At 47.2% G+C, this 19,573-nt stretch overlaps 1 protein-coding gene across 7 annotated transcripts in view; it reads right to left on the bottom strand.

Annotated features, from left to right (window-relative positions):
• Window positions 1-200: 200 nt before the first annotated feature.
• GRAMD1B (GRAM domain containing 1B) overlaps window positions 201-19,573 on the bottom strand; it is a 98,054-nt gene continuing 78,681 nt past the window's right edge. For 3 of the 7 annotated variants that reach the window (XM_059829586.1, XM_059829589.1, XM_059829588.1), the window contains 17 exons: window positions 16,959-17,043; window positions 15,973-16,076; window positions 15,722-15,817; window positions 15,158-15,238; window positions 12,912-13,027; window positions 12,267-12,423; window positions 11,375-11,567; window positions 10,850-10,993; window positions 10,057-10,175; window positions 8,454-8,596; window positions 7,673-7,776; window positions 7,051-7,254; window positions 6,734-6,824; window positions 4,758-4,769; window positions 4,327-4,434; window positions 1,075-1,192; window positions 201-354 (listed from right to left, as the gene is read on the bottom strand). In XM_059829586.1, the coding sequence (XP_059685569.1) occupies window positions 265-354; window positions 1,075-1,192; window positions 4,327-4,434; window positions 4,758-4,769; window positions 6,734-6,824; window positions 7,051-7,254; window positions 7,673-7,776; window positions 8,454-8,596; window positions 10,057-10,175; window positions 10,850-10,993; window positions 11,375-11,567; window positions 12,267-12,423; window positions 12,912-13,027; window positions 15,158-15,238; window positions 15,722-15,817; window positions 15,973-16,076; window positions 16,959-17,043 (1,965 nt within the window). In that variant the 3' untranslated portion in view covers window positions 201-264. Of the gene's footprint in view, window positions 355-1,074; window positions 1,232-2,837; window positions 2,856-4,113; window positions 4,139-4,321; window positions 4,435-4,757; window positions 4,770-6,733; window positions 6,825-7,050; window positions 7,255-7,672; window positions 7,777-8,453; window positions 8,597-10,056; window positions 10,176-10,849; window positions 10,994-11,374; window positions 11,568-12,266; window positions 12,424-12,911; window positions 13,028-15,157; window positions 15,239-15,721; window positions 15,818-15,972; window positions 16,077-16,958; window positions 17,044-19,573 lie in introns of all 7 variants that reach the window. The other 4 variants (XM_059829584.1, XM_059829585.1, XM_059829587.1 and 1 more) reach the window with 3 other exon arrangements.

Below are 19,573 nucleotides of genomic sequence, written 5' to 3'. Positions count from 1 at the left end.
AACACACTTTGGTGTGCCCCTAAGCGCACCTCAGTGCCAGGAGAGCACAGCCCTCCCACACACCATGCTACCACCAAGACGCTCCATTTCAGCCAGTGTTGGAGGTCAATCCTTCCTCTCAATACGTAGGCTTTTTTTTTTCTCTTAAAATCTGTATATAATATATATATTTATATTCTGTATATATATATATTTATATATATATTTATATATCCTATTTACATATATTGCACACCGTCCTCTGGCCTCCTGCATTCCTGCCTGTTAGTGGAAACGTTTCCGTTTCTCCTCTGGATCTGACCCGAAGTCCCGGGACCCGATGCCATTCTGAAGATTTATTAGTGAATCCTTCATCTGCAAGACAAGAAATTTCTCCACTGTGATGCTACCCTAGAAGTGAGAGCGCTTTGGGATTTCCTTCCCCACTGGTGCCTCCTCCTTCCATGTAAAGTATCGATACCGTAATCATCTGGATTTTGGGAGCGGCGCATCAGGGCTGGGATGTACAAATGGGGACTGAGAAGACGGGAGTCTGTGAGAGACCATTCTCCAAGATAACAGAGAAGGGGCGAGCAGAATGAGGTATGGGGTGAGCAGCTCTCTCCGTAGGGGAGAGGGGCTTTCCTTTATGAACCCTGTTCTAAGCAGCCCAGTGTACAACCGGGTATTCAGGCAGCGTATCTGGCTTTGTGCTGTTAAGGGCCCACACGTCCCCCTCATCCACACAAGCTACGTATGAATCCAGGGTTGCAGTAAAAAAAGTTTGCTTTCCAAACTGGGATGCCTGAGACTAGATGTGCTAATGTAAGGGTTCTGGCCCTGTAGAATTCTCTCCTTGACATGCGTGGACCCCTATGAGGTGACAGAGAAGCTGTCCTGCAGTATCCTGCGAATAGCCCTTGGGACCTGCTGCCCTCCGCTACATCAGAAGACGGATCTGAAGGGAGACGGTAGCAGAGGTGACACACCTGATGGACTACAGTGGAACCAGGTAAGGCTGAAGGACTGCAAGCGGGTGGCTGGGAGGACAGAGTGACCCTCTAGTCAGAGTGCCAACTGGCTGTGCGGTCTCACCTGGTCTAGAAGCATCACCGAGGATTTGATGATCTCACGCCATTTTTGTAGCTCTGAGTCATGATACTTCTGCTGAGATTCTAGTAACTGGGCCCATTCTGTCTGAGATTGGGGTAACCTGTCAGGCAGAATACGAGCAAGAATGAATCTAGGGAAACTGAAGTCAAAGGGGAGCAAAGCAGATTGGGGAAGGGTGCAGATTGTGTCAGTTTCTGTCTCATCTTTTCACCCTAAAAGGGCAGGTTTTCTTGGGCAAAAGTGCATTTAAATGTGCTTAGTATGTTCCTGAAGTGGATAGCAATGTTACTCTGTCTTAACCGTGGTAATTAATTAACAGCAAAGACGTGCCTTTTGCAGAAGCTGTAGTGTAGGTGGAACTAAAGGCCCATTTGCCAGAGGGGAACATGAGGACAGAAGGCAGCGTGCTCTCAGTGGTTGGGAGACGTGTATAGTGGAAGATGGCACTGTAGCCCTTGATGGAGAATAATGCAATGCAGCGTAATGTTGTGGGACAGGCAGCCCTGTACAGTTTGTGTGTTTGTTTTTTTCTAGACATTCTGTGTCAGTCTTTATTGAGTAATAGCAGCACTGGCTCTCTTTAATGGCAGGTAAGTGTAGGGATCAAGCCCCTCCCTTCAGGCCCCATTAATCCTCCAGAACAGGGCTGGAGGCTGCAGAGCAGAGCAGAATGAGGACAAATGCAAGCACTCAAGGCACTCATGGGAGGATCACAGTGTCTGGGTGCCCAGCGCTGCCACTCAGGGCCATGTGATGGGCCTCGGGCAGCGTGTGGAGCTTCGAAGATAAATCTCAGTCGAGCAGAGCGACGCAAAAGAGCGTAGCGACGAGGAGCGGTGTCAAGGTGGTTAGCGCAGCAGCTGGCGTCAGCAGGAAGGCACGGCAGCAGCACCCTACTCTGCCTGTTTCTCCTGAGAGGTATGGCTCTTTCTTTACCTTTGCATGCCCCCAGTTAAGATAGCTAAGTTGTACTACTTTCTAACAAACATAGCTAAAAGTCTCTCCTACTTTGTCTTCTGCTTACCTCTTTGGCCTTTGTGACTTTCTAACACAGCTGAATCCCTCCTTTCAGGCTACAGTAGAGATTTTCAAGCGTCCTTTACAGAAGTCCCTGTGCTACTGAGAGCTCATCTGTAGCTAGAACTCGCTTCTTGGGTAAGTTAGTTCCTCCCTTCTCCCTGGCAATGTAAATGTAACAGTCTAACTTGTTCCCCTCTTACCTTAGCCAACGGGCAGAGTGGGGTGCTGCTGCTGCGCCTTCCAACTGCATTGGACTCTGCTCCTTCCATCACTCTGCTCGACTGAGATTTATCCTTGCCTTGGCCCAGCCAAGCTCTACCTCCTGCCCAAGGCCCATCACATGGCCCTGAGTGGCAGCTCTGGGCAGCCAGGCCCCGTGATCCTCCTATCAGCACCTTGAGTGCTTGTATCTGCCCTGCTCAGCTGTCTCCAGATCTGGAGATAAAACAAAAAGGAATGTTAATTAAGCATGACAATAAAAAAACCCAACACAAGTTAAAAAATGGACCCACTCCCCCTGGTCAATAATCCTAGTCTCTAATAAGTAACACTCTTCTACTAATACAGACTGCTTTCCTTGGCTGAGGGGAGAGGCTACCCACTTAGGACTGCTACAGTTAGTCTGGGCGACTACTGACTGCCCCTGCCTGCAGAGAGCTTAAGTCTCAGCAGAACCAGATATGGGGAAAAAAGTCTTCAGAGCCTCAAAGGGAATGCTTCTGAACCCAGCAGATGGGTTCAGGCTACTTCCACAGCAATTGCGGTTGCAACACAATGAAGTTAGTTACCTGTGCAGGGGTAGGGGGGAATAGAGCTACCCGTACAATTCCAGTACATGCACGTTACAAAAAGCATACAAACAGCATATATAAGTCAGTCCTGTACTTAAATACTATATTGTAATGGTCCAAATAAATACCAAGAGTGCCCGAGGAAGATAAAGCAGGCACAGTCACTTAATGTATCTATCCATGGGGAAGTAGCAGGGCTGTTATGGCGAAAATAATAATTCCTTTCCCTAATGAGGAGAAATGAGAAAGCCCATAACATGAGACAAATCACACAAAAAAAAGTCATCGCAACAGTAGCACACAGCTGTGGATGCTTAAAGTCAAACCCAACTTAGCAAGGGAACAACTGTGACCACACAGAAGTACAGCCAGAAAAGGGAGATAAGGGGACAAAAACACCTTAGCAAAGTGGACTCAGTGTGTTCCCAACCTCTGAAAATAGAGAACAGACTATTCAGGCAGGATACCTAGTACTTACTTATGTACATAAAAAAGGGAATTTAAAACACAGAATTGCTGTGTAAAGAAACAACTATGGGACATCAGGTCACCACTATAAATGTCACCTATAAAAAGGTGCTCTGGAGCACATCCTGGGAAATGCTGACTGGCTGGTCTGCCTTTGGCCCTAGACACGATGGGGGAGTCTATATAATTAAGACCGATCCCAACAATAAATTCAGTCTGGTGGGAGGCTGTCGGCATGCCTTCTGCAAAAGGAAATGGGGAGATGCTGCCATACAGCCTAGAGCTATACACATTTATCTCAGCGTACACCAAGTGGACGCTATACTGAAATAGGATGTCCAAAAAGCCTTGGACAAAGTTCCACGCTACCAATTATTAAAGAAACTGAGTCAATCTGCAATCATTCTTCACTGCTTACCATCTAGTACCACCAGGGAAGGCTTTGGTCATTAAGGAGCACCCTGTGTCCTCCTAATGATCTCTCTCTTCCTCCCACACTCTTAACAACTTGCTGATATCTGGGACCTACGCCTTTCAAAACACTTACCTAACAGTTGATTATGTGTCACAGGCCCAAATTCTCCTCTGAGGACAAAGGGTTCTTTCTAAGGCACTGCTTTTCATACAGAGGGACATTTGGCCATCAAAGGCGGGGAAGTGACAACCCTGGCCCAAGATTGCAAAACATTTATTTGTACAGCATCCTTCGTTACATGGGATGCTGGGAAGAAGCAGAGGTTGCCTTAACTTGCTGTCTTCTGCTGCAACTGTTCAGTAGTTTCAGATCTGGAAATGCTGATGGCCCCACAGCTTCAGCTAACTACCTGTTTCATCTGTTTTACACAAAAAGGAAGCAATCTGCAAGAGAGCCTGGGGCTTTGGCATTCTGGGAAAGCCTCTAACAACCATACGAAACATGCAAGAAGAGGTAAAGACAAAGCAGGTGTGACAGTACCTTTCCTGTAGCCGCAAGCCCTGCCATGCCGTGAGCGTCTGTGTAGTATATTCCAACATCCAGAGTTTGTAGAACAGCATCATATTGAGAATGACCAGCAGCACCAGACTGGAAATAAAGAAAACAGTCAGTTTACTAGGAGCACTTCACAGCCCATTACCTGCCAATTGCACCTGGGACAACACCCAAGGCTTTAAGAAGGTGTCTGGGGCCCAGGTCCACACTGTACACGAGTGGGAATTTAATCTGAGTAAGGGTCAGCTGATCAGAACCCAAAACTTCACCTCGTGGGAGAAATGTGTGAGCAAGGAGGACAGACAGAAAGGGATAACAGATCAGACAGAACAGGTTGGATGAGTGGAAGTGCTGAACGCAGAGAAAAGGGAGGGAAACGGGAGAGTTAAGAGGTAAAAAAAAGAGAGAGACAGTACCTGAAACAGATCCTAATGGGAGCAGGGAAGAGAAAAGACGGAGTAGCTGCAGGTTAGAAACACGCTGACAGAACAGGAGAAACTGGGCTGTGCAGAGAAAGCTCAGAGAGAGTGCAGAAGATATATGGGAGGGAGGAGGGAAGAAAGGAGCAGTGGGAAGAGAGGCAAGAAGGACAGACAAATAACTGTGTGCCTGCAATTAATGGTGAAATTCGCTTAGCAAAAGATGAGCTGTGTGTGGCTCTTGCAGACAAGCCCAAAGCGTGCCCATGCAGGGCACTGTCTGACACGTAGATGCATGGCACAGCCTGCACACGTTCAGCCTTACCCGCTCCTACCGCACCCGGCGATGGGAACACCACCGCAGGCCGCCCCGCGCACCCGTGCTCTGACCACGTTCTGCACTGCTCCTCTCGCCCCACCGCTGCCGCGCATGGGCACTTCCACTCCTCCCGCCAGCAACACTTGGGGAATAAATTCCAAAATAACATGCTCGTGCCTGTCTCTGAATAGTGCAGCTATTTTGCTGGAAGAATGGCCCACTATCACCCAATTCAGTCAGGCGGATGGCAACTGGCCAGAAGAGTGTTCTGAAAACATTAGGGAGGGCTCTCCGACCACTCTAAGCTAAGCTAGTAGCCTTTCAGAAGAGACTGTGGTAAAGCTTTTGTGCCTTCCTACCCAAAGTTTTAATCGCATCGCACCCGTCTAGATACAGAAGATAGCATGAGGCTATCTTCTCATCACTAAATTACATTACCTTACTTATCATTACAGCAGCTAGCTGGGTTGCTGCTGCAAACCTCTGCAAGTCTTTATCCCCCCTGGGAAAAGGAAATGCAGAAAGGAGCTCAACTTGAAAAGTAGCCTCAGCCTACAAATCTCAGCTACTTTCCCACCTCACTAAAAGGTGGGTTGAGCCCAAGTTCTGCTGTTCCTCCAGGCTTAACAGTATGCTTCTGTTTCCTTAAGTGATGCAAAAACCCGCCATATCTCCTTAAGACTGTACCACTTCACAGCACCTGCCCAGCAATCACTGCAACACTAGCACGTGAAAGCTACCGTCAACCCAAGAGGCAGAGAAACAGTAAATATGCCGGGGTTTAGGCATAAAGACTGAGCCACAGGCATACAAGGGGCCCATACCCAGCTCACTTTAAGTGCACATCCAGCCAAGTCCAAGACTAGCAACTGTGAAAGGCGGTGGCAGAAAAGGGACCCATACCAAATGTAGTTCTTGCTGCTGAACTAGTGAAATCGTGCCAATCTCTCTTGCTTCATGTGTTTCTACCCTTGTTTTGCAGAAATCATCTCTAAACGGTCCAGCTTTTTTCTGAGATGGTACCTCTCATCAAAATCGCTGCCCAGGACCAGACCTGAATAGGTTTTGCCAGACCAGAGGAAGGAACTAACAGACAGACTCCTCACATACACTGAGCGCTGTTGTGATAGCACAGTAACTCCCAGAGAGCTTTGCATGGTCATCTTTCATGACAACAGCTAGTTTGTTGGCAGATTACATTAAATGACTTATTTTAAATTAAAAAAGCCCCACAGTTTCTAGATGTCACTGAGAATCTCTAAACTGAGCCCTGAAATAAAAAAGACTCTTTCTACTTGTTGGGTTTCTTCTCTTTTTAGTATTGACTCCCCTCTCCTTGCATAGTTGCCCCTCGCCCTGCTTACCACTATCAACATTGCCTGTGTCCCAGACAATACAGCTGACCTGCATTTAGGACTCCCAGGAATGTGCAGGATCAAGCCAGACAAAACAGCTGATGGGGATTTTGGGGAAATTTTAATTAATTCTTTTCTGCCTGTCATTGCTTTTCCCTCCTCCGTGCGGCGCAAAATTCCAGAGAGGAATATGAGAAAGGAAAAACTGGCACAGGGGAGCGCAGAACACCAGAAACACAAAAGGACCAAAGTTGTTAAAGGCTGACTGTAAAGGAAAGCAAAAAAAAAAAATCACTTACACAAAACTGATGACAAGGAGCAGCTTGGAGACACTCTGCAGGTGGAAGCCGCTGGGGCTCTCCTCGGGGATGTGCCGTGTCTGAGTGGAACCTGGGGAGATAGATGCATTTAGGCGAGGAAATGCTGTCTGATGGGGAGGGCAACCCTTCTCCCTCTACCCACCCCTCCATCTCACTCAAACTATCATAATGCACGATCCCAGCCCTGGAAAGCCCTGGCCCCTCTTCCCATTAACCCTGCATGAGCAAAGCTCCATTTTTTCTCCAGAGGTACCCAGCTCTGCATCCCCAATCGTGAGGGCTCTGCAGTTTCTCACCTGCCACGTGCTTGATTCGATGTGCAACCTCCTCATCCGTGGGGGTGGTGACGGGACTCAACACCTCCTCCAAGTGTGGCACCCGCAGATGGGCATGGGCTCGTTTCCTACGGCGCACGGTCGATTGCTTGCTCACTTTCTCTTTGGGGGATTGTCTGTGGACCTCAGCCAGGTACGTGCTCTCGGTTTTGGTCAGTTCACTCTCTGCAGAGAAAGCAAGGGAAAGCATTTAATAGAAGTGGCACTGGCCTTGCAGAGATATAGATTTAAGCCCTCTAATGGCACAGCTGCTGAGCCAAAAAGTTGGCAGGGTCTAAGAGGCCCATGCCAGAGGACACACTACACATCCCTTATACCTTTTGCCAAACTCTGACCCCAGACTGCCTGCACTCCTGCCAGAGAACAGGATTTGATGACCTGATTAATTCCAGCGAGCCCTACCAACACTGTGGTAGCAACTTTGGCTGGCTGCTTTCTAAGTCACGCCAAGGTCTGATCCCCAGTAGGCTGGCAGCAGGTATCACGCTGTCATGCTGCCCGCTTGCAGGGAGGCATGCATAAACTGTGGAAGGTGCCACTGTTCGTGCGTCATTACCACGGCTGCAGTCATTGCCACTCTTACCCAAATGACGGAAATAATCTTCTAGGCCACTCCAAAAATTCTTCTCAATGAAGGATTTCACCAGCCCCCAAGGCTGTTTCCTGTAACGTAACTCTGTGGAAACCCTGTGTGAAGAAAGGAAAGCCATTCTCCCAATTTTGCTTCCTGGAGGTGATGTCAATTCACAATCCTTTGTCAATGTAAATACGAGAAATAATCATGCACACTGCTATTTCTGGAATGGTCTCAGCCCTTTGTGTTTCTCAAGAAGCAGCACTGCACAAAAAGTCCTTCCAAAGGCAGTGGCAGGAAGGCCTCAAGAGAGTCTCCCCCAAGAGGACTCCGGAGACCTTTGGCCATGTGACAGGCAAACATTTAGATTGCTTACTGAAGTTAGACACAACAGCCTATAGCTTTGCCTAGTACCAAATTCCTCTGCTTATCCCCGCAAGCGTGTCTCAGAGGCACAGTCCCTGGAAGTATGCCCTTTGCTTATCACATGTAGTTGATTGTGTGTGACAACTGGCCCTGCAAACCACTGCTTCCAAGAAGGGGGCAAGAAAAGTCTGTAAATCCTCTCCCTGACCCAGCTCTAACTCCTCTGCGTCAGGTCTATGGCTTGCTCGATGTCACCACAGTATGCAGCTGCCCCTACGGTAACTCTTTCTGATAGGAGTGTTCTGGTAACAAAGAAATAAGGCTAAGTTCTCCCCAACCCCTCCTAACACACCAACCAGCAGAACTCCCACCCAAAGGTGACTTTTGGTCATCAGTAAAGCTCTTTATCCCACAAGAAGTGTACCTGAGTCGGCTTTTGTTTCTGGCAACACGAGTCAACGTGTAGCGGTTAATGGTGTAGAAATAATCATGGTAGGGGACGTCGTGAGTTAGCACCTCTGCATCTATGACATAGCACTCGCTTTCTTGGCTGGCTTTGTACATTGTCTGCATAAAAGACAGCATGCAAGGCAACTATTAGTCTGGTTAGAACACAGCTTCGATCGATTGGCAGCTTCGCTAGCACTTTACAAAAACAGCTCTACCACAAATTAGGAGACCACATCCATGCCCCAGCCCCATCTCTGCAATTTTTCTGTGAACAGCTCACCTTTAAGGGAAGGTATACTCGAGGAAACCAAGTGTTTCACTCAGATGTTTCCCAAGGGCATATTTCAAAAGGGGCATTCAGTTCCAGCAGCTCAACCTCCAGCATTTTGTACCAGAGAGATAGTTACGTACACTGCCACGTGAGGACCAGTTCTTTGGGACCTTTGCAAGTGTTACCTCTTCTCATTAAACTGATGTCTGGCTTCTCAGGGAACAATTTGATCTAAAATCAGAGGTGGCCCTGCTTTGAGCAGAGGTCTTTTCTAGCGTAAAATATCCTGCAATTCTAAACACCGTAAAAACACGTCAATTACTTCTTTTAAGCGCTTCTGATCTGCTTCTTTCTTTGCCCCAGAACAAACCTCACAAAGGGCACAGACACAGTTAGCTGCAGATCCATATGCAAATGTACAGCTTTTCTTACAGACTGTTTCCACTTACCTCTGCAGCGAGGACACAGCAAAGTGCACCTCAGTGGCTGACCCCAAACTCACAATAAAATAGGCCACGTCCTTGCTTGCCTGAAAGTGTACTGGTTCCCTTTGCCCATCGCTCTGCTCTCCCCTTTTATTTCTCTTATCCTCCCTGCACACAGTCTTTGCTTCTGAACAGCACGCTTTACAAGGTACACCTTGCTGCTGGGATTCTCCTCTCCCTGAAATGTAATGCTCAGACACCCCATCTTTTTTTGGCTCCCTCTTAGTATTCCCTCAAGCTAACTCTCAGTATTTACCTTTGGCCACTTGAACATACCTCTGAATATGGAAGGAGGCTTTTTCTCCCTCTCTAGCTGCAGCCCCTACCCGGTACACCCAGCCTGGCTCTTTCCAGCACATTGCAGATGCTCCCCTTTTTTATCTTTTTAAACAGGTCATCTAATTGTCCTCACCAGTAATAAAAAAGCCTGGACAGCTCTATATAGAGCTGTGAGAAGGAGTGGCCAGACAGTGTCTTTCCTGTGCCCCGCTCATGAATAACATTTGTTGGACTGACCGCAGCTCAAAAAACACCAGTACGGGTGACAAACACAGTTGTTAGAATGTGCTGGCTTGTTTACAAACTCATCTACTTCTGCTGGAAAATTTATGGTCCTTCCCTTGCAATGCAATCCAGTACAAGTGCAAGATTAGCTGTTCACATTTGCAGTGATACTGGGTAGCAAGTTAATACAAGGAAAATGTGTAAAGGAAAATGGATAGGGAGAATGAAAACGTGCAAAGCAGCATGCCCAAGACACGAAAATAAATCACAGATCTGTTTCTATGAAGCATTACACCCCCGCTTCCCTTTCACATTACCTGCGTCTCAGTGACAGTGGCAGTTTTGGGGGCCAGGGGGTTGGTGAGGGTGATGGTATACAAGATCACTCTGGTCTGATTGCCATTTTCTTCCTTCTTCCAGGGATGAAAGATAATATCTGAGAGGACAAAACAATATTCCATTCAAGTAACTGGAGAGGGATCTCGGGTCAGTTCCCTAGGGAAAGGCATAACCATATAACCAAGCTCAGGACAGTATTTCCTTCCCCTTGGAGAGCTTGGCTGCAGAAGTACTAGAGCTCAACTGAGCATGAAAGAAAGGTCTCCTGTACTAAACATGAATACTTTCCCCTTTTTCAAGTGCAGGGAAAGGGGAAAGGCTGGGAACATACCTCCTTCAACAAACCTACATGTACAGGGAAAGGAGGACTAGAGCATGCCAAGGGACACTCTCTTTGCATCGTCAACTGCACAGCCCGTGCCAGTGTCTGGTGTGGAGCTAGAAGAGCTTTTTCCTCACACTGTTAAGCCTTAAACACAGGATCAGGCCTTAGCTGATGTTAAAAGAGTCTGCTTCTTCCATAAACTTAGATCCGGCTCTTAGAAAATAAAACTAGATAGCCAAACAAGGCTGGTTCTACCTGCCTTTGGTTACTGTCAGTACAGACTACAGCTGTCCCAAGATCTGTTCACAATATTACCCAATCCTTCTATCATCAGGCAAAGTTACACCTCCAAGGCATGTGCCGAGACCTTCCTTCTGCACAGGCCTCTGCACCTCGCAGGGAACGCAGCCTCCATCAGCGACCAGGCTTTGCCACCAGCAGCTTACCAGAGAACCGGCGCTGTTCCATGAAGTCCCTCTGGAACTGGGAGTCCGTGAAAAGCAAGTCGTACAGTTTGTCCACGCTGAAGTTGAACACTTCATTGACATACTGACGGCCATTCAGATCCTCATAAAAGGCTTGGACTTCCCCTGTGGAGAAACAGGCCCACAAGCCCCAGCCATGACCCTCCGTGCCAATATCAGAAGCTGTGCTTTCACAGTACCAGGACCTTAGTATTTTACTTTGTGAAGAAGGAACCCAAAAGAGGTACTTCTAACCCTCTTCCTCCACTGATCCCACAACAATAGTTGGAATGTCAGAAGGGGTAATTAACTACATGGGTTGTTTTAGGGACATCCTTCCAAATACCCTGCACATTCACCTTTTGCGGCCCAGGATGGGAATTCTTTGCATCTTCTGAACTCTTAGGGTCCAGAAAAGGAATTCAGTATTTGCCGCTCCAGTCCCTCATTGGAAAGGACGGGAGAAGGCTGAAAACAACACCGATGGAACGGCCCTTCCCCACATACCTTCATCATGGGTCTCTGACGAGTCACTGAGCTCAGTGGGAATGTCTTCGTTGTCATTGAAGTCTAGGGAAGGGGAGTTGACTGGGCCGATGATCTCTATCTTCTCTCCCATGATATTTGCAATGCCAAGGTCTTTTTCCACAGGACTCTCCGCCACTGCCGCCTCCTCCTCTTCTGGTAGCACTCCATCAAACTGCAATAAGGAGAGAGCATAATGAGGGCAAGACCAGCACCTGGAAACTGGGGGTTATTTCCGAAAACTTTACATCTGTGGGCCAATTTTCATACCTTTAAACATTTGGCCTCGACATGTCTGGAAATTAAATAATATAGAGAGGAGGAAGGTTACCATATGATGTTAGTAAAACACATGGACATATTAGATCACCTCCTCTCAGAGAACCACATACAGTTCAAGCTTGGGACATACACAAGGCTTTTTGTTTGTTCAGACAAGCACACAAACAATTCTGGTTTTGCTCCCAAACAAGCCCTATACAGCTAGGAAAATATGAGGTTATATCTAAACAAGGTCTGCTCTGACATAATACTATGAGGGCATGCACTGTTTCCCAAGGAATAACTGAAGGCAGAGAAGAAATTATAACCCTTTTATCTCCAATACTCCATTTCTTTTCATCTAAAAGTATCGAAAGGCAAATGCACTTGCTGCTGAGAGTACCAGTTTACTGGCTTTTAGGACAGGCACGCTTTGCTCAATTTTTCTTGGCCAAATGCCATGCTCATAGATATCACTGACTCGAGGACTGAGGTCAGCTGCAGCGGAAGAGGAGCTGCAGGGTAAACAGTTACCTCGTACATTCAAGGACTACCAGCTGGATCCCAGAGAAAAGGATTACTGCTCCCACTGCAAAGGAGGAAGAACACTTACCGAGGCTGGTGCTTCACTGCTTCCCGTAGATGTCAACGTGCTGGCAGTGACAGATTTCTTTGGCAGCTGAGGGCTAGCTTCTGGCTTGGCCTCCATGCTGCTTTTTGAGGAGCTGTCGTTGACTTCGTTCTCTTCCACGGGGATTTCTTCACAGTAGCTGAGACGCCACAGAGAACACAGGTTTTTATGTTTACCCCTCTCAGTACAGCTACAACTGGACACACAGAGCAAGTAAGAATACTTGTATGAAGTTTCCAGTCTGACCGGAAGCAGAAATGGCTCAGTGCAGGGAAAATCAAGCCCAAACTTTTCAAGTGTTTATACACAGACTGACAAGCATCCGCACTGTCCGACCATGTAACACGCTAACTAGCCTTGCGACCAGGATGCTTTGGCATTTACAGAATTGCTCATCTAGCTCAGCAAGTAAAGAGGCAGGCATTTCAGTCCTTACTGACTTCCATGAGGAAACGTCTAAAAAGCCAAAAACATACCATTACACATTTAAGGGCAAACGTTTGGCCAGAACCCAGAATCTCTCACCAGGGACAATCAGCAGTTTGAGATATGCAATATATCAGGACTCCTGCTCTCCTGAGGCCATCTTTTCTTCATCTCAGGCAGATTTTACTCCTCCTCACTCACCCCATTGTGTTGAAGTCATCATCAGGAGGCACATAATCTTCATCATCACTGGTCAGACCCAGCTCGTTCCCGTAACACTGGTGGACAAAGTGCCAGAGCTCCTTTGGACAGAGAGGCTAAAAAAGAGAACAGAGACCAGCATACATTTTCACCTGATAATACTAAAATATAATGAATTTTTGGAACTACCGTTGTCAGGAGTATTACATTCCTTGCCCTGAAAGGACAAGTGAGAGATTCTGACACAGCCCCTGATGGGAGGTGAGAGCCTTCCAACCGGCTCACCTCTTCCAAATTCCAGTGACGCTACAAGGTGGACTGTGTGTTACCAGCAGGCTGGCCCAGCTGCATGCTGGCTAAGGGCTGCAGGCGAATGTATCCTTAGGCCAGCCTGGCTTAGAGATTGCCCCCATCAAGCAATAAAAGGCCCTTTCGCCAAGTAAGCCTTCACCGTCAGCCAACGTTCTGCCCTAAATTATTTTTCCATGCCACAATCTCATGTTACTTAAAAGCCAACATGAGGCTACACCCAGAGCAGCACGCGAAATGGGATTTCCCACTACTAAAATGCTGTGCATGTAATAATGTAAGCAGTAAACTGGCATTTCCCTCCACACGTTTTCCCCGCCTCTTCTGCCATGCCTCCATTTAATGTCTCCTACTATACCAAACCCCAACACCTTATGAGGTTTTTTTCTCCTCCAAGTTTGTTAAAATTGAAGCTGCCTGAAGAATTACAGCTGCAGGGAAAACAATCTAGAAAAGCAATAAAGAAAAACATTTCCTGGTGCAGTTTAATATCAAAAAGAGTTTGTCTCACCAGGTACTATTATGAAAAGCTTGTATATACTTCCAGTTAAAAAGAGAAAACAAATTATCAAAACCGTTCACAAAAGCCCAGCTTTTTAGGGATGCAGGTCAGTTGATCACCATATGACTGTGTTCTGAGGTTCTTTAGAAATGGGGCAGGAGAACTTGTGATTTAAATATGTGGTACAGGGATGAAAGGGGATGAATTTTACCCATGAGAAATTTATGACCAATGACAAAGATTTCTTGGTAACAAGGGAAAACAAATCTAGTGAACTTTTTCTGAGTTGCTGGCTTGAACTTCTTCCCGTAGTTACTGCATGGGATAAGGCAGGAAATTTTTAATCCAGCTCCCAAAAGTAGCAATCAAAAGCATGGGGAAAAACCTCTAATGAGAAACTTTTATCCAGAAAAATATCTAACTCCATTTCACCTTCTTCCCACATGCACTCTAATTCACAGGTCCTGTCAGGAAAAATGGACTAGGTTCTTTCTCCCTCTCTCCTGCCAGGCATGGATCCTACATTTGGAAAAAGAGCTCTGGAAGCATTTCCTGTCTTTATCACTCCACGTCTCAGTTCCCGTTTGCTTTGACCTTGAGACCAAGGGCACTGAATTTTGTTAGGAACTTCAAAAGCCTGATCAAATTACAGCATATGGGAGCAACACAAGCTGCCCAATGCAAAGCGATCCTGTTGCATGCTAAATCCTACCCCGATTTTCAGGACAGCGTGTTCTGGGTGCTGGATTACTTAAGCCTTGCAGTATGGTATGAACTCAAGCCAGAACATCACAAAATGCTGGTAGCACTGTAACAGCAGTTCATGAGTCTTACTCCCGCAGTGAGGCCAGAAATACTCAATGGACCGTGGAACAGATACTCAGGTCAAATACAGGATATAGGGGGCCTATGGCATAGCAGGTGCACAGCCTTGCTTTATTTTAAAATCCAACACGCTGAGCCCTTACCCACTGCACCCTGCACCCACCATTGTTCTCATCTGGTTTTGGGATGCCCTGAGCACATGATCATTTTCTGACCTATTTTGAACTCTACACTTCTGAAGCACAGGCTTACTAAGAGCTTTGCCTGTGCAGTGAGCTATTTCTGTTGCATTTTGAACTGCTTTCTTCTGGGATGTTTCACTTGAATTACAGACCTCAAAAAAACCTCCGTCCTGAGACGCACGCTCCCACACCTCAGCAGAGGCAAAGTGGAATTTACTGTGTGTGCAAAATATGTCTGTACATAGACAGAATTCCAGGTGAAAAGAGAGAATTGCACCTGCAGTTATATACCTGCTCTGCCTAAACACATGTGCTTACTGTCCCTATGTCTTTTTATGCATATACATTAGTCACAGGTATTATGCTTCTGCGTATATTCATCACCTCCCTTTCATCCCACCCCAACACTGAAGTGCTGGTCTCTGTACCTTGTCAAGGAGAGCATTCTGCCAGAGTCTGAACATCATCATGTACGTCCTGTCTCGAGCCCCAAAGGAAGTAAAAAAGTGCTGAATGGGAAGAGATGAAGAGAAAAATCAGTTCAGAAAAGGCCCAAAAACCAGGGAAGAAGAGGAGACAAGCCTATTTGGATCACGTTCCAGCTACAGTTCACAGAAGGACTGAGCAAGCCATACAGCACAGCTGCTCAGTTCCTGGGCACAGACTGAAGCTCACAGAGGCCCCACAGGGAGCCTGAGTGCCTCTCACCCAAGGGAGCGAGTCTGAGCACAGAAACAGTTCTGTTAGAGGTGTGCTACTATATAAGCCAGATCTTCTACCTGGCCCCACACCCCACATACGAGCTACATGTGTTCCAGACTCAGCCCAAGGTCTGCAGAAGCTCTGCACCCAGCCCTCTTCCCTTGGTGCTTCCTCCCAGGCCCCAGGTAGCACAAGCAGTCAGTTTGGAAAAATCCCGCAACACACTTATATTCCCCTGCCCCTGACAGCCATAAGGGGTGGCCCCAGAGGTGGAGGCTTCAAGGATGTACCTTTTCAGTGTCAGTGCAAACTTGGATGGCATTAGGAATGAGCCGTGCTGTTTTTTCCTTGGTCATCGAGCAGATATCCTTCAAGCGAACTGTCAGCTATAGTCAGAGCCATGCAGAAAGGGGAAGGCAGAAAAAGAACGGGTAAAGAGAGACACTGATGAGAAAGACAACGGAAAGAGTGCTTTTAAAGCAATGTCAGCAAATATGCTGACATAAAACACATGCTCAATGCGGCAGTTTGACAGCCTTACCAGTGTCTCCCAGCGGAAAATGTTGCTGTAAAAGCAGATCCAGTTTTCAGAGAGGTAGAGGCGGCCCTGCAGGAGAATGTCTCTTTGTAGCGCACATGAGTAATCTGTGGGTGGACAACAGATGGTAATTTAGGAGCACCAAAACCAGAAGACAGGACAGCCTAAAGGTGAGGATAAGCAGCAGCATCAAGAGAAGCAGCTACTCAACACAATCCTGCAGAAAGCCAAAGGCAGAGCCAGATTGAACTGAGCCACAGCTGCTGCTCTGTCCACTAGGTTATGATTCCTCCCAAGGGCACGTCACAGACAATCTCTCTTACTGACTGATCATCTTGCCTTATTAGCTGGTCATTCTGTAGCATCCTATGTACTATTTCCAGATTTTAATCTGTCTTTTCCTTTTTACCTTCCAGTGCCGTTGTTCATTTCTCTCCCAGTTTAAGCATCCTAAACAATTTCTATTCCTCTGCTAGGATGTGCATCTTTCAACAGTATGAGACATGGTATGAGATCACCAGTTACGTAAGATAACAGATGCAATGCGCTAGGCAGTCACTAATCAGCTGCAAGGCCAAAGCCTAAATGGATATGTAAAGGGTAGTCATGCGTGATTAGAGAGTATCAGGGATGTTAGAAAAAAGGGAAGCTCAGTGGTATTCATCTTGAGACATGCAACGCTGACCAAATGAGGAAAGAGCTAAAACACTAAGACATTGTCAAGTTTGGGGAAGCACTGTGGAGGAAAACATGCTCCTTAATCATGAGGGAACAGAGCCGTAGCTGATACAAATCCGCATTGCTTTCCCTGAAGCAAAATGAATGAAACCCATTAGAAATGGTTTCCTTCTGTGCACAAAAGACATAATGGGCTTGATCCTTGGTGGCAATCTCCTTGAAGAAGAAAAAGCTGCATGCACGTGTGCTGGATTTCCTCCCCAAAGCACGGGCCAGCACAACAGAGCACTGCACCAAGGGGCTGACCTTACCTACGATGAGGCGCTCTGTGTCAGGAAGCTGTTTGAAGAGTTTCCTGAAATCTTCGTTCCGTTGTTTGTACGTTGGACTCAACACCTGCAAATAACAGAGTGCCTGTTAAAGAGAGGGGCAGGCATGAGTACAGAGAAATGGAAGGGGAAAACAGGAACACCTTGGTAAGGAGAAGGGGGATCAGGTACACTTACAAAGCATGAGGCTAGGAGCTCCCATCACAGCAGACACACAGACGGGAGGATTTGGGATTTAGTGCATTAAGTGAGAAGCAGAGGAGAACCTGACTTGGAAGAGCAAGTACAGAGTAGAAGGGCCATACCCATATCTGCTAGGTAGCAAAACAGAATTGCACAGAAGCTGTGGCTGCAGGAGAAATCTCTTTTCCTGCAATCCTAGACACTACAAGGCATGACACATGCTCTGTTTGCAATGCATCAATTAGCCGCCAATCCCCAGCTTCCCCAGGAACAGCACAGCAATCCCAGGCTTTAGTACAGCTGCAGCCCTGCCAGAGAAACTTGAACGATAACTGTCATCAAAAGCTCAGGAATAATGCAGTCACCCCCATTCTCTCCCCATCAAGTGCTCCACCTGGCAGTCACTGAACACACAACTACCCGCTGGTACAGTGAGAATACTTCTGTGGGGCTCAGAAGAGGCTCTCGCAGGGACTCAACCATGTTTCGCGCTTATTCTGCAGACACTTAGCCTCACGGAAGGCCTCAGAGAAAATGGCGCTGTTGGCTGGAGGGAGACCAGGAGCTGGCTTCCCTCTGGTGTCTACTAAACTATAACGTGACTCTGTCCACATCAGACCACCTCCTACACACGATGCCCATGCTGACAGCTGCTCATAATAGCCAGAACATCTTTTGAAGGCAGAGCTGACCAAAATAAAGGCAGGTGCAAATTCAGGAGGCCCGTATCGCCCATCTGATCTATCATGTTCCTTCTTCTACGAATGTAGGGAAGGTGAAGCAACCTGGGGTACAACCTCTTCCCACCCTATCTCCGTTGCCTCTCAACAACCCTCTCCTATCTCTTCCAGCTGCACAATACAAATCTGCCAAAGCAGAAAGGTGGGCACACCTCAGAGCCTCCCAGCAAGGGCCCCAAAAATCAAAGTGATTATAGAAGGTAGCTTCTGTTTGAGAATTGAGTTGGTGGGTTCGCAGGAGTGGGAGGAATATGAAGTTTATTTAGCATTAGCCTTACAAAATTGTCAAATGCTGTCAAATCAAAGAAGGAAACACAGACAACCCCCCGCCCCCCAAAAGCATTCCCTCTTCCTCACACCAATTCAATGAACTAGAAACAATATTTTTTAACATCTACTCAGCACTGGTCCAGTCCTATAGGCCCAAAGGAAAGTATCTTACTTCTGAATAAAATCTGCTAATCAGCAGATGACAGAAATACGAATTTTACTTACCAAACTTCTAGCTTGAACATCTGGAAAAGATCTTGGTTAGAGATGGGCTCCAGCAAAAGCCCAAGCCCAAGATTTCCTTGGACAAGCAGACAGGATGGGAAAGGAGGGGGGAATAGAGGTTATCATCAGCTCTGCACTTTGGGTTCAATGCATTACAGCAACCCAACTTAGCAGTACAGTTCCCATGTGGAAGGGCGCTCCTCTCCCTTCCCCGCACTAAGGGATGTTCTGACCTGTCTAAAACCTGTACTACAATAGACGCTTCTGCTTAACACCAGAACTTCTGTTAGAGTAACAAACAGTTCAGTTTAGAGACACTCACAGCTGGAATTTCATCTGATCCACGGCTGACATTCTCTTGAGATAAGTCAACAAGCCCCTCCAGGTCCCACAGCAGACACGGCAGTTCTTGATCCTGCACAAGATCCCACAGAGCCCCGCACTCCAGCAAGGAATCCATAGCGTTCCCTCAGCACTTGCACAGCTCCCCGTGTTCTCAGTCAAACTCTGCTTTTCCTGTTCCTGCTGTCACCGCTTCTTGTTTAGATTCAAAGTCGAAAGAGATACAGCAGCTTGGCAGGAGTTTACATGCCTTCCCCTACTTTCCTGCTCACATTCAGGTCGTCTGCCCTAGCAGCCTCTGTAGATCTGAGAGAGGATTTGCCTTCCAGAGGACTTTGAAAAAGTGGCTCATTAGGGTAAGTGTGCTGGCAGGCAACCTTTGTGCTCTTCTGTTCCAGTCTCACCAGCTTCTTGCTGTCGGCATCCCTTAAAGAAGCACTGCAAACGTGCTGACAGCCTGAGCAGTCCCAGGCAGGTCTGTGCAAGGCATCTGCAACTTCCAACCAAGGCCCGGTGCCCAGGGCTGCCTGAGCTAGCAACTGAAATAGCTCCGACTGCCAGGACCCCACCGGACCAGCTGTAATTCACAGATCTAGCCACGGTTTCCAGGACTGAACTGGACGGTAAACAGCTAGGAGACTTCAGCTGCCTTTTTTTTCCCCCTTTGAAACCAGAAAAGCAGTTGTTCTTATTCCTTCAGTGGCTGCCTCAGGCTCTCCTCTCTCATCCTCTGCTCTGAAAGGCAGCTTCAGTCTTTGCTAACATTTCTCATGGAACGAGCGGGTAGGGAAGATACCAAAATGACTCGCACATGCTTTAAGTTACTGTAGCTGGGTA

The sequence above is a fragment of the Gavia stellata genome, chromosome 26 (genome assembly GCF_030936135.1).
Source record: "Gavia stellata isolate bGavSte3 chromosome 26, bGavSte3.hap2, whole genome shotgun sequence".
Taxonomy (NCBI): domain Eukaryota; kingdom Metazoa; phylum Chordata; class Aves; order Gaviiformes; family Gaviidae; genus Gavia; species Gavia stellata.
This window is presented reverse-complemented; position numbering and strand designations above follow the sequence as displayed.